Genomic DNA, 13,405 nt, shown 5'->3' on the forward strand with positions numbered 1-13,405 from the left:
TGCAACCCCCATATTTTTCTTTGCATATCCATCCATCCATCCGTCCGTCCGTCAATGAATATACATGGCAGCAACTTGTCTATGTGGCTCACACCTTCAACATGTTTGAATCCGACCCGACAAAAACAAACAAAAACGGTTCAGACTCCTGTTACTAACACCACAATAATCATTTCCTAAACTAACCAACTAAGACTAAAAATATAAGCATTACAGAGATCCCGTTGTCTGCAGGACTGCAAAGACTTGTTGGCTTTTTTTTTTAGTCGTTGGGCTCATTATTAATGAACCCGGCGAGAACCCCGACGGTAACACAATTGTTACGGGTTGAGACGGTCATTTGTCCAACTTACCTAAGAGACGCGTGCTACAGTAATGTCATTTACGTAGTCCATTTGTCCGACAGGAACGAAGAAGTGACCTTTTGCTTGTATACGACGAACATCTTTGCCAGAAGCGCAACGTGAGGCAAAATGAGAAGATTGCGACTTTTCAATTTCACAGCATATTTTTGTGTTAGACTTGGTCCACTCCTTTCACATTTACAGGTCGGAAGCTCGAAGAACGCTCGAATGATTAATTATTTTTAATGGAAGTAGAAATAAGACAATGGCGCTCAATAGAGAATTCGTGTCTCATTTTGTACCGCCTTAACCTAAACGATGTTAGCCGACGAAGAGGCAGTCATGCGTAATTTACTAAACAGAAGTAACTATACACTCTAAGTAAAAAAGGAGTAATTTTATTCCTTTTGGGGACTAAACGCATTGCCACAAAAAATAGTCCCTTTCGGGAGTAAATGCACAGGAGTAAATGAACGTCACAGAGTGGAGACTGCATTTCACGTTCTGTTCTAACAGTCCTGTGTACATAATGAATGCGCATGAGTGAAGATACTTTGAATTATACCGTCAACAGCGATATGTCGAGTGATATAAAATCTGGCGACATACATAGGGCACAATTTGCGAAGAAAGAATCACTAACTGTTTCTTACTTTGTGTGGGTGGAAAATTTCTAAGTTGGCTGAGTTATACAACCTTACGGCATCAAATTGACGAAGAGCACATACTTTATAGACTGTTGCATTTGGAAGACCATTTGCGACCATTGACAGTGACAAATTTAGTGACAATTCAGTGACAATTTACATTCCTGGGGAGTAAATGTCGGTGTTAGGGGACTAAGATGAGGAGTAATTGCAGTCTCTAGAAGCTGCAATTACTCCCTATTTACTCCTTTTTTTCTTAGAATGTACGTGGTAGTTACAGTTGCTTTTTTGAAAAAGCGGTGTCCGGACAACAAACAGTGGAACTGAGTTTGTTGCTGCTGCGATCGGAACATGCTGGTGCGATCGGAATAGTGGGTGCCTGAAATACATGTAACCGGAATATTTCGTTTTGAAACAGTCGGAAACACTAGAAAATGGATTTAATCGGATTTTGCAGCCGGCTGCGCGCTCCCGCCTGAATTCAGGCAACAATGTGCGGACCGACGTCACTGGAGTCGGTTGCGAAGGCAGGCTTGTCAGTCACAAAATGCGGAGTTCCGACTGGCAATCTGCTGCCGAACAGCCGCTAGAAACATCTTCGTTCGTGCTTTTGGTCGGTGGTATCGGATCGTCACCCAGCCTGTGACGCCGTCAGCTGAGTGATTGGGAATCTCGCCGGCGATGCCAGTTACATCACCGGAAGAGACGAAGCAGGAAGGTCCGTTTGAACCGGAAGCTGAGAGTTGGTTTCGAATTCGATTTTTTTTTATATTTTATGAAAAAATACGAACGAATTTTGCGAAACTTTTTTGGTGTTTTCTTCTTGGAAGGCATCTTGGAGTGGATATCACATTAGGTTTATAATTCTTTACAATAACATTTAGAAAGCCAAATAAACAAGAACAATCTAAGAACAATGTTTTTTTTTTTTTTTTGCGCTTGTACCGTCGAAGCATAGTTATACCGTGTTATAAACAGAGGGTTTTCTATGGGCCGGTCTAAGGCCATGGTCTGAGCTAATCAAGCTGGCAGCGTATGAGTCTATATGAGATGCCAAAATTGGTGGATCGGGTTGCTGGTTGGGAAAAACGGCAGGGCGTTTGAAGCACCGACAAAATGACGCTAGAGAACTGACGCGTGGAAAATAGAGCAAAACGCCCGAGAAACTTAGTTACATTTTACAGTTCAACTAAAAGCGGTAACTATAGCAAAAATGCTTTTGTAGAAAAGTAACCAGTTACTGCAAAAAGTAGCTAGTTACAGTTACTTGTAAGTTAGTTACTTTACCCAAGACTGCATATATTACTTATCGGCAACAGCGGCTTCCTGTTAGAAAACTATACAAGAAAAGAAACCCGGAAGCCTGAGGCATTGGGGTCTGAGAGCCTTTGTGACCTTCCTCACAACGCGTGTTCAAAAGGCCGGTGTTAAGGGAATAACGATGAAAGATGGTTCTCTCACAGTTCTCTCATCTTCAATAAGGGAATACTTCCTGAACTCTCAACACACGTAGAGCGCGTGAGAGATGGCCACTTCGGGAGAATTCCCACCGACCTGCCCACGCACTCCATCCTTCCGCTCAAGGAAGTAGCAGACTGTGCACTGCATTACGAGAACTATACACAGCTCAAACCAACGAAGACCGTGATGGATGGCTAGAAGTTAACAACGACTGCGGAAATGAAAACGCCTGCGGCTATCTTGCAGGTGCGACATTGGGCTAACATTCTTTGTTTGTACGGCATCAATACCACCATATCGTCAGGCTCACGTTGAAGCGAAATATGACTCGCGCTGTGACGTTGATGCCCAACTGCTGAACAAGTCATGAAACGTGAATGCAATGAAGAGTGCCCCCCAGAGCCACTTTAGCTACATGCAACTGGCTGCTTCAGACGGGGGCCACTGACAGGCGTTTTGGATGAGATCTGATTCCCCGGAAAAATCCCAGTGACTTACATTTGTTTTTGGCACACGACGCAGAGCCAATCCTGCGATCCCTCCTGGGCGCCCGGCTCGTAAAGGCGACAATCCCGGCACACCTTCTTGTGGCATACGGGACACGGAGCACCACGGTTCATAATCCGACCCAAGGCTGCAAGGCATCGGCCGCAGCTGCGAGCGGGATCCAGGCCAGGCCGCAAAGCGCCACGCTTGCGCAGTCGCTGCAGCTCTGCCTTGAGGTGCCTGGGAAAGAAACAGTGTGCGTTTGTGAGTGTTCATTTAAGCAGCGCTACAGCATAAAATAACTGAATTGAATTGAATTGAATGAAAAAAAAAAAACAAACAAAAAACAAAGAGGACATACGCTGAACTCGCGTCACCCGACGAATTCTGCTACTCACAGCGTGAAGCCCCTCCCACTCTCTTGAAGAAAATTTCACCGCACAACATGCTCTTAGCCAAACTATTGCTACGTTCACACTACATCATCGAAAGCCGCGAACGCCGAAAACTCATTCACTGCTTTTACGGCATTTGCGACCCTCTCGTTCACACTGTGTTCGGAATGCCGTCACTATACTGGCACCACTACTCCACTACAAAAACTGATCCGTTTCATTCTTCGAATTGTACTCAAGCTCCACACGTGCAATACGTAAAATGTCGTTGAGATACATCAGAATAACAACTGCCAAATACGTATTTATTGCGTTTTATACAGCAACCTGTAAAGCGACGCCTGCTTCGAACAGCAGTCGACACACTTACTTCCTAGTGTTTCTTTCAGCAGCTGCTATGATGAGGTCTTCATATCTACGTTTCCGCTTCTCTTGCGTTTGCTGTCGTACAACATTTAGCTCTACCTTAGAGTCTTGATTAAAATTTCGTAGACCAGGTTACGCATCCTCCATATGTTTGTTGTCTACGCCGCTGTTCTCCCGTCCCAGCATTCTCGCTCGCGGAGCGCACTGATTGGTCCAGACTCGCATCTTTCCCGGCACTGCCGTCAAAAGTAGAAGCAATCTCTAATCTCGCGCTGCGGCTTCTGGAACCTTCGCTGCGTCCGCGAGATTCACGGATTGCTGTGTTAACGTGACAAGTTCACTGGCATCTCAGTCGTTCGCGACATTCGCGGCGTTCACTGACGTAGTGTGAACGTTGTCGCGACACGGTTGTCCGAAGTCAGTACCCCCCATAATTTATCCCATATCAAATCTCCAGGTGTTGAAAGATCATTTATTTCGAATAACAAACACGTGCAGCATAAGGTCCACCTTTAAATACAATATTGGAACAACATGTTAAAGGGCAATCATAATCAAGGAAATATAGGCTGCAGAACTACTGACAGACGATTTCAGACAACCGTGTCGCGAGCAGTACCTTATCAACTGAACGTTTTCGAGTAATCCAAAAACAGGTAATCTACTTGCTCCGACATATCAACATGGAAACTTCATGCACCAGGACACAAACTGAGTGGCGGTCAACGTGGCGAGTGGCGGTACCCTTTCTATAAAGCCATGTGATAATTCGTCAAAATAAGCAGCAGTCACTTGAAAACTGCTCCGATTCGAAAACCACAACGTTATCTAACAATTTACAGCAGGCACTTGTAATCGACACATGACAGTAACTGGAAACCCAATCAGAGCTGTGATTTTTAATGCGTTAGCATTAGGAGTGTCAAAATGGAAAAATATGTATGTATGTATGTATGTATGCATGTATGTATGTATGTATGTATGTATGAATGAATGAATGAATGAATGAATGAATGAATGAATGAATGAAGAGCCAGAAGGCCTGCCTATTGCCTCCTCTCCCTCCTTCGCTACGTGGATATATAAAGTCAGAATTCGTCTGCTCCTGCGAATCACCGTTCTGCGAATTCAAGAACTCGCAAACGATTTGCAGCTAATTTGGAACCTGTAGACCCGAATCTGTAGGCACAAAGTGCAACACGCTTTCCAGAAAATCAGTCTTGAGAAATATATGGGACCGTTTTGGGCTTTATTTAAAGTTTTTCCATTTAGTACGCAGGGATGCTCAATCACTATACTCGCAGACGACGGTGGTTCGTCTCCATGACTACGTCCGCTGAAAGCTCGTTCGTGATTGGCTACCGCCGTTGAAAACACGATCCTGATTGGTTGACTCTTAGTTGTTACGTCACGTCGACGAGTAAGCAGGCTTTCTGTATCTAGGTGGTGTTGACTATGCCAACATCCGTCTGGAAAGTCTGCAGAGAAACGTTGGGGAAAAACCTGAGAGAGCACAGTTGGTGGCACATCCTGTTACCACCGGCGAGCGGACGCTGTATCCAATTCGGCCGCTGGTTTGGTAGTCAGTTCGAAATTCCCCAAAATGGAGAAAGACTATATTGAGTGACAATAGAATATGTGGCATGGCGCATGTATTCACAAGAGCGACATTCCCCGCAGAAACGGAAGACGCGAAAAACGTCATAGCTTTCTGAGCGCGGGCTCTCAACGTCCAGTGTTCACGTACACTGGTAACCGTGGGGAATATCCTGCGGCACAGACACAACATATTCTGTAGCAGACGACAGGAAAGACGCTGACGGTGTCGTCTGCTAAGTGTTGTCTGCTAAGTGCGCAGTACGCCACTCCCGATATTCCGCACCGTGTGAATGCTGAACATAGCACGGGACGGAACTTCGTCTCTGTGAGCAGTGTTTTCGCTTTTTCTCCCACTATAGAATCTTCCGTGAGGATGGCGCTCGTGCGAATACGCAGATACCGCATAGTAGAACGAGCCACATTCCCCAGAATACTCCAGCGGAGGATGCGAAAGACGTCATAGCTTTCCGCTGCCACGTAAGCGCCAGAGAGCCCAACGTCATGTCTTTTGCCGCCTATTCCGCAGCAGACGACAGCGAAACACGCAGGCGGTGTCGTCTGCGAAGTGCACAGTGAGTCATGCTCCCGATATTCCGACAGCGTGTGAATACTCAACACAACACGCGACAGAACTTCTGCCTCACGAGGAGTTTTTTCGCTTTTGCTTCCACTATAGAGTACTCCGTGTGGCCTCGTAACGCCAATATTATATATGCCAATATTTTCGTCACTCACACATCGACGACAAAGAACGTCACTTCCCTGTCTTCCCGCCGGCTTAGTGTTAAGCCTCAAACAAGGCAGTCTTCGGTCCATTTTGAAGCCTCTTAACGGCGTTCCATCATTAAGCGTGCTCACAAAGCCTCGTCATCCGCCGATAAAACGAGCGTCAATAGACACCGTTCGCTAAAACTATTAACGTACGCCCTTAAGTAGTCTGCGATTCTTATTTCGCCGCCACTAAAACCCGCCTTCGTTAATCCTATGCTAGGCGTACTTTCATCGTCTCAGGAGTCCTTACGCTAAACGGTGAGGCGGGAAGATGGGCGATGAAAGTGCACAGATAAGATATCTGTTTTGTTCACATTTCACCAACAGGCGTCAACTTCACATTACCTGAAGACGACGTGCTCATCCAAAGTTGAGAAGACGAGAAAGCAGTTTTCTCTTGTGTCGCCCTTTATGTGGTTAACATGATTGCAAGGGCTTCAAGTGTATGGCCACGGGCAATCCACTATACTATATGCAAGTATGGGCAGCTGTCCGCGCAGGTTTCGTTTCCCTCTCTCCCCTGTTGCCCGTCGAGCGACCGCATTGGTCCATCTCCCAAACGAGGGGGCAACATTTCAATGTGCAGCGCACGCGTTTTCCTCTGTGGGCCTATCCACGAATATATCCCCTTATTGCTGCCGTGTGAGTGGTCTGACACATCGTCACGGGGTCACACACACAAAAAAAAGTACTTAGAAAGGTTGTATCTGCGTTTTTATCTGTGAAGTACTCGTATGTGTCAAAACTGACAATATTAGTGGAGCGACGAGCAATTCCTATATGGTATTCCTGCTCCGTTTTTAAAGTTGCGTTGCGCCGCCAGCAATTGTTAAATCTACTTAAAATATGTCCTGGCTGTTATACTTCCGTGATTTCTAGTGCTTAATGGAGCCATATTTTCGGCGGGGGCCTCTGAGAACCTTGCCTACAGAGCTCAGAAGACGACAATGAAGATCGCATTTCGTGCGTCGCTCACTTTTCGGATCGCACGCAAAATACGCATGCCTCAAAAGGAAATTCTAATCTCATTTTAAGCAATACAAAAATATACAAAAGATCAATATATCCCACAATGCCCAATAGAGAAAATGAGTATAAACTGGGGAGCAATTACTCCCCATTTTAGTCCCCTGACGATGAAGTTAACTCCCCAGCGCCGCACATACTTACTTAGGTTGGCATAAACTTCCGTGCAATGCATTTAGTCCGTAAAAGGACTAAAATCAGCTTTTTCCCTTAGGGTGTACTTTCTGCACAATTCTAGACTCGGTAATATTTCAGATTCAAGCCGAGCTTTCAGATTCAATATTTCAGATGTGAAACCAAAGAGATAAGACTCTCGGCCGGGCCATTTCGAAAGAGCCGAACCGGCATTACGCACTATAATTCCTTTTCACTCTTGCGTCATAAACGCCTGCCACCTGCAGACCAGTACAGCTAAGTTCAGGACGTAAGCTCCTTTTGTTTTGCGTCGCAGAACTACCAACGCTATTGAGTTGAGTTGAGTTGAAAAGAATAAAATGGAGAGATAGGCGCTATCCCTTACCTACGCAAAGGCGACAGTGTACGATGCGCTAAAACTCACTATTGTCAATGCTATCCGCGGCACCTCTACAAAAAACTCAGTGGCGATTTAGCGGAAAATGCAAGAGAAATGCGTTAGCTTTAAGCGCCTTTTCCGGTCTATACGTGACTTCCGGGTATACACTTCCGGTCTAAACCCGACTTCCGGTTGTCCACTTCCGGTCTAACCTGACTTCCGGTTGTCCACCTCCGATCTATACTTGACTTCCGGTTCGACACTTTCAATACAGGTTTGCACGAGTGCGGCTATATCCGCGGATTCGCTCAGATCCTGGTTTGCGGACTTCATCCTGGTTTGCGGATATAACTAAGAACCTTTTGAAATCCGCGCGGGCGTGAAAACGTGGATGAAACAGCGCGCCTCTGCGGTGCGTGCAGATATCCGCATATTATCCGCAAATAAGCATTAGTGTATCTGCAGACGTCCACTACGTTGAGCCGTAACTGAGAGCACGCGGTGAATTTAAAATGGTGCCGAAGTGTTTCTTACTGGTATTATCAGACAATATGTTATGGATGACAATGTACCTGAGCAGATTGTATACTGAAAAGCAACAACGTTTGAAACGTAACACTTTCGTTGACTCTATCCCACAAATGCAACGACTACGGATGTGCAGGTATACTCAATGCCGTGCGGATGCGGATTCACCTATTTTAACTAGCGCGGTCGTGGATACGCTATGGGCATCTTGCGTGCACGACCGTGCGAGCGAGGACATCAGGCAGTTTTAGTGCATCGTACGCTACCACATTTGCGCACGTAAGGGATAGCTTGATGGTTCTGCGGAATGCGCGAAGCTCCCTTTGTTTTGCTCGTGCGCAGAACTACCAACGCTATCTCTTACGCACGCAAAGGCGATAGTGTACGATGCGCTATTGTCAATGCTATACGCCGCGCCTCTTAAAAAAAAAAAAAAAAAAAAAAAGACTCAGTGGCGATTTAGCGGAAAGTGCGAGAGAAATGCGTTAGCATTAAGCGCCTTTTCCGGGCTATACTTAGGGAGTGACTTTATGGGGTTAAATGCCTTTCTCAGATTCGGGGGGTAAAAATCGGGCGCTATTTTTAAATATGTAATTCGGGGAGAAATCGGGCGATAATTGTGCCTTCGGGTGTTATCGCGTGTTATTGTTTCTCCTCTTGTCTATTAAGTCCTTTCCTAATCTCTTTCTTCTTTCTTTTTTTATTTTATTTTATTTGCGGAATCGTGACCTTCCAGCGGTAATCCCCAAAGGCATAGACAGTGTTGACACACATGGGTGTATTGCTGGGAATGTTAGTGACCCATTCTTACATGTGTTACACGTGGCGACCTTTGTTCGTCTTCATTGGAAACGTCACTTGAGGATTTCATAGTGACTGGAATTCGGGGAGAAATCGGGTCTAGCCCGAATTGGTCGGAGGTCAATTCGGGGGGGGAATAACCGGGCGGAATCGGGTTTAACCCAAAAAGTCACTCCCTAGCTATACTTGACTTCCGGTTCTCCACCTCCAGTCTATACTTTACTTCCTTTTCGACACTTTCAATTACTATATGTAAGTCCATTTAATTAACCTTTAATTAGGTCTCAATTACTTTCAATTACCCTTTAATTACCAGAGGTAACCACAGGTTACCTGAGGGTTACACAACCTGAGGTTACAGGTTGCTTTAATTACTCTCAATTTCCCTTTAATTCACGTAAGCCACCCTTAATTACCTCCCCTAACCTGCGGTTGCCTTCGGCAATCTTTCATTCGATTTAATCTTTTTCTTAATTAGTACATATATCTTGCATTCATTACCTTTGAACTCAACTTTCTTGCTTTAATTACCTTTAATTACTCTTATCTTTTACTCTTAATTACCTTCAACTACTTGAATTTCGTATCATTTACATTCCATTACATTTACCCTCTGATCTCCCCTTCACATCTCCACTTATACCTCTGCCTCGGTGAGGCTTTACCATCTCACGCACAAACACACATATATAAATACAGCTTTGAGACCTCTAATGCCTCTAATGTACCTTTGAGACCTCTAATGTACACGAACTGGCCAAAGCTCGGAATGCTGCAAAGCAGGGTGTTATCAGAAAACTGGGCCCTACTGGGTGTATACTACGAGCTTTTAACTCATCTTCTCAACTAATATAAAGGCTTTTGACGTTTCAGACCTCAATGTCAGAACACCCTTACGCGCGCACGCCTATAGCACGCGCTGTATTGCGGAACTGCAATGAAGCAGATCACGCGCAGCGTTATCGCCGAGCGCCTACACATAAGACCAAGCTAATCAATGGGCTGCTGCCAAATATAACGTATTCTGCGAAGTGTTTAGCGCGGGCATTCATATTTGGTACAACGCAGACTACCACTGGCTCATCAAGCTGCACGTTCTCATTATGAACATCGGGTGGAAAGCCGAATAAAAATGAAGGAAGGGCTACGATGGGCAGTCTTTACAGAGACTTTCAGTGCGGTTTCGGGGTATACACCAGTGACGACAGCGTGTGCGGGTTTAGGTGGTGGTAGTGATGATATAGGGCGGCTTGCCGTTGTCGGCTCAGAAGACAATCATTTCACGGCAGAAATTCATTTTTTTTAGGGCATACGCAGGGCATATAGGGTATCGTTGTGAATGTCTCAGCTCAAAATATATCTTCTCCGAGGTTTGGGAGTACCTAATAGGTAACGTAAAGTGAGAAGGGTGTAACCCATATTTTCGCCACCACTACCTGACATGATCATTATGTCATTAGAAGACGCATCACCATACTGCGATGTCCAATTACAGATAAGAATGCCCAGTTTTGTGCGCGGGCAATGCTTGAGATAATAAGGTCAGCTTGGAATGGGACAACACTGGGCTGGTTCGTACATGAACTACGGAGCAAGACACCACATCATTTTGGCGACCAGTGATAACAGTTCTTGGTATATAACTTACGCAAACCCACCTCTATAATGCTGCGCGCAAGCGACGCGATTTTCTGCTGTGTTTGTCATTTTTTCACTTCTTTCCCTTACAGCTCGCTTTGAAGTAAATATGATCCTTTGTTGAACGGCATCTCAGGCATGTCCAAATATGTTTTGTGCTTCTGTGGGAAATAATGAAAAATTCAGAATGTTTTCAAATTCCTGCCACAATTTTCGGAATGTGGCGGTCTCCGCATAAAAATAGCTGCGATATATCCCATTCAGATAGAACAGAAGCTCTAGTATGATATTAAAAAAAACTTTGAAACTGGTGCCTGAAATACGCGAGATTTATGTACTTTCTCACACCGAACTACTGCTCCTGAAATAAGCTCGGGTGTCATCATCTTGCCCTCATTCCTAATTTGTGTTTTTCCTTGTCGAGTTTCCCTTTATCGTAAGAATGAGGGGCAAATGCTGGAAGGAATTCTGCTTATAGAAACCGATGATTATAGAAAAGGTGGCGGTTCATAGTCGACTTCCGGGTGTCCACTTCCGGTTTAAACCCAACTTCCGGTTGTCCACTTCCAGTCTAAACCCGACTTGGATTTAGGTGGACAACCCGACGGGGGGTTGTTCCGGTTCTTCACTACCTCCGGTTGTCCACCTCCAGTCAATGCTTGATTCCGGGTTTGACACTTTGAACTACAGTATGTAAGTCCATTTAATTAACCTTTAATTAGCCGCAATTACACTTCAATTACCTGGTAACCGCAGGTTACCTGTGGTAAATCTGAATTCACTTAATTACCTTTAGTTACGTTTACTTGCCTTAATTACTCTCAATTCCCCTCTAATTGACGTTAATTACATTTAATTACATGTAATTACCTCCGGCACACTCTAAAAACAGAACTTCACCGCATAGCACGGTGTGCGCCAACCATTGCCACGAATGATAGGGTTATCGCTTCGGTTCGATTCGCTCGGTATCGATTCGGAGAGAGAGGGGGGCGTACGCCTTTTTGTGGCAATTTTCATATATCCAAATTGCCACAAAAAGGCGTACGCCCCTTCTCTGTTCGAATCAGAAGCGATAACCCTATCATTCTTTGCAATGGTTGGCGGACTGCGTGCTATGCGATGAAGTTCTGTTTTTAGAGTGTAGAACCTGCGGTTACCTTTGGTTGCGGTTAATTTCATTTCATCTTTCTCTTAATTACATATATCTTACATTCACTACCTTTAAAGTGAACTTTATTGTTTTAACTTCCTTTAATTACCTCTAATTACCTTCAATTACTCTTACCTCATACTATTAATTACCTTCAACTACTTCAATTTCAAATCATTTGCCTTCATTTACATTTACCCTCTTATATCCCGTTTGCATGTCCACTTATACCGCTGTCTCGGTGAGGCCTCACCATCTTACACACGGGAACACACACATAACATACAGCTTTTTCCATTTTGACACCATAACATTTACGCAGTAAAGGCGACTTACGAAATCATTATTGTGCAGCACGTTATTCCAACACTACGTTTCGTTCACAAATACCAGGTGAACACGGTGTCACAGGCCAGCTATTTTTGCGCAACGTCTCCCCGCGACCAGATCGTTGTTCTTAACAGCTTGAACGTCAACAACGTGCACCCACATGTGAAACAGTGGAAACGTCACTGAACAACACAGTGCTTCTTCGTTTGGAGCAGGCGGTGTTAAAAAAAAGCTTGCCCTATAAAGCTAGCCTACAGGGACCTATAGAAAGTCTAGAACCTAGACACCTGCATGTGTGGGCGAGAGATAACCTTCAACTGAAGCTTCGCGAGTTTAGAAGGAGGACGTGGAACTCGAAAGGAAGCTTCTGGTTGACAGCTATTGTTGACTGTTGACTGTATTTGCATTGCATTGACAGACACAAGGAGAATCATCACCGATCTCTGAAAACAAAACGGGGAGAAAATGCAGCAACAACCTTATTTTGAGACGATGAATGGGGAGTCTAATAAAAAATCCAGCAAGATATCGTTTCATTCTGAGAAGAGAATGTTGTGGAGATGTAGAAATATTTGAGCCGCATTCGTCGTTATTTAGACCTCCACATTGCGAAAACCGCGCGGTGGAAAAATTACGACAACCCGAAACTTCCGAGCCTCATTAACGCAAACTTTTTCTGGACACGCCTGAGATGCTATTCAACAAGGAACCATGTTTACTTCCCCCGCGAGTTGTGAGAGAAATGGTAGAATGAGGGAAAGCGAAAGAAAAGAAAGAGAGAAAAAGAAGCAAGGCGATAATGGCGTCTTTTGCGCGCAGCATTACAGGGTGAAAGAGACACGCGTTTTGGATAATTTATGCAATTAGAGTTTAATGCTATAAAAATCATGTTACGTAGCTTGTCGGCTAAAGTACGCGCCGGTAAATGGCGAAAATGTGAGATGCTATCTTTTCACGCCTATCTATTCAAACTCACAACTATGTGCTCATATGCATGGGCTCTCAACACGCACAATTTATTTTAAAAATATCGCTGATGGTCGAGTGGCCTGACTGGATCATCTGCCGTGGAATGACCCAGGAATAATGTGCTCCGCAACGAGATGTCGACCAGTACATAGACGGGCAGTAATGAAAGCTATAGCTTTACAGTTCGAGACCAAGTGCGCTATAGTGCGGAAGAAACAGCGCAGACGACTGGAAGAATCTACGCTGAAATAAAGCGAAAGGCACAAACTAGAGTCACACACAGCACAAACATATCTCAACTCACATACTCATACCGTGAAGTGTAGGTGTAAGAGGACCGGCATATTTAGGACAAAAGGCATACGAACGTAGCGCCA

The 13,405-nt window shown here is 44.8% G+C and overlaps 1 protein-coding gene across 4 annotated transcripts in view; it reads right to left on the reverse strand.

The window, feature by feature from the left end:
• The window catches only part of LOC135400948 (uncharacterized), a 203,243-nt gene that overhangs the window by 105,516 nt on the left and 84,322 nt on the right, over window positions 1-13,405 (reverse strand). For all 4 annotated transcript variants that reach the window (XM_064632979.1, XM_064632978.1, XM_064632980.1 and 1 more), the window contains exon 3: window positions 2,951-3,178. In XM_064632979.1, coding sequence (XP_064489049.1) covers window positions 2,951-3,178 — 228 coding nt within the window. The remainder of the gene's footprint in view (window positions 1-2,950; window positions 3,179-13,405) is intronic.

Source organism: Ornithodoros turicata, chromosome 7 (assembly GCF_037126465.1).
Source record: "Ornithodoros turicata isolate Travis chromosome 7, ASM3712646v1, whole genome shotgun sequence".
Taxonomy (NCBI): domain Eukaryota; kingdom Metazoa; phylum Arthropoda; class Arachnida; order Ixodida; family Argasidae; genus Ornithodoros; species Ornithodoros turicata.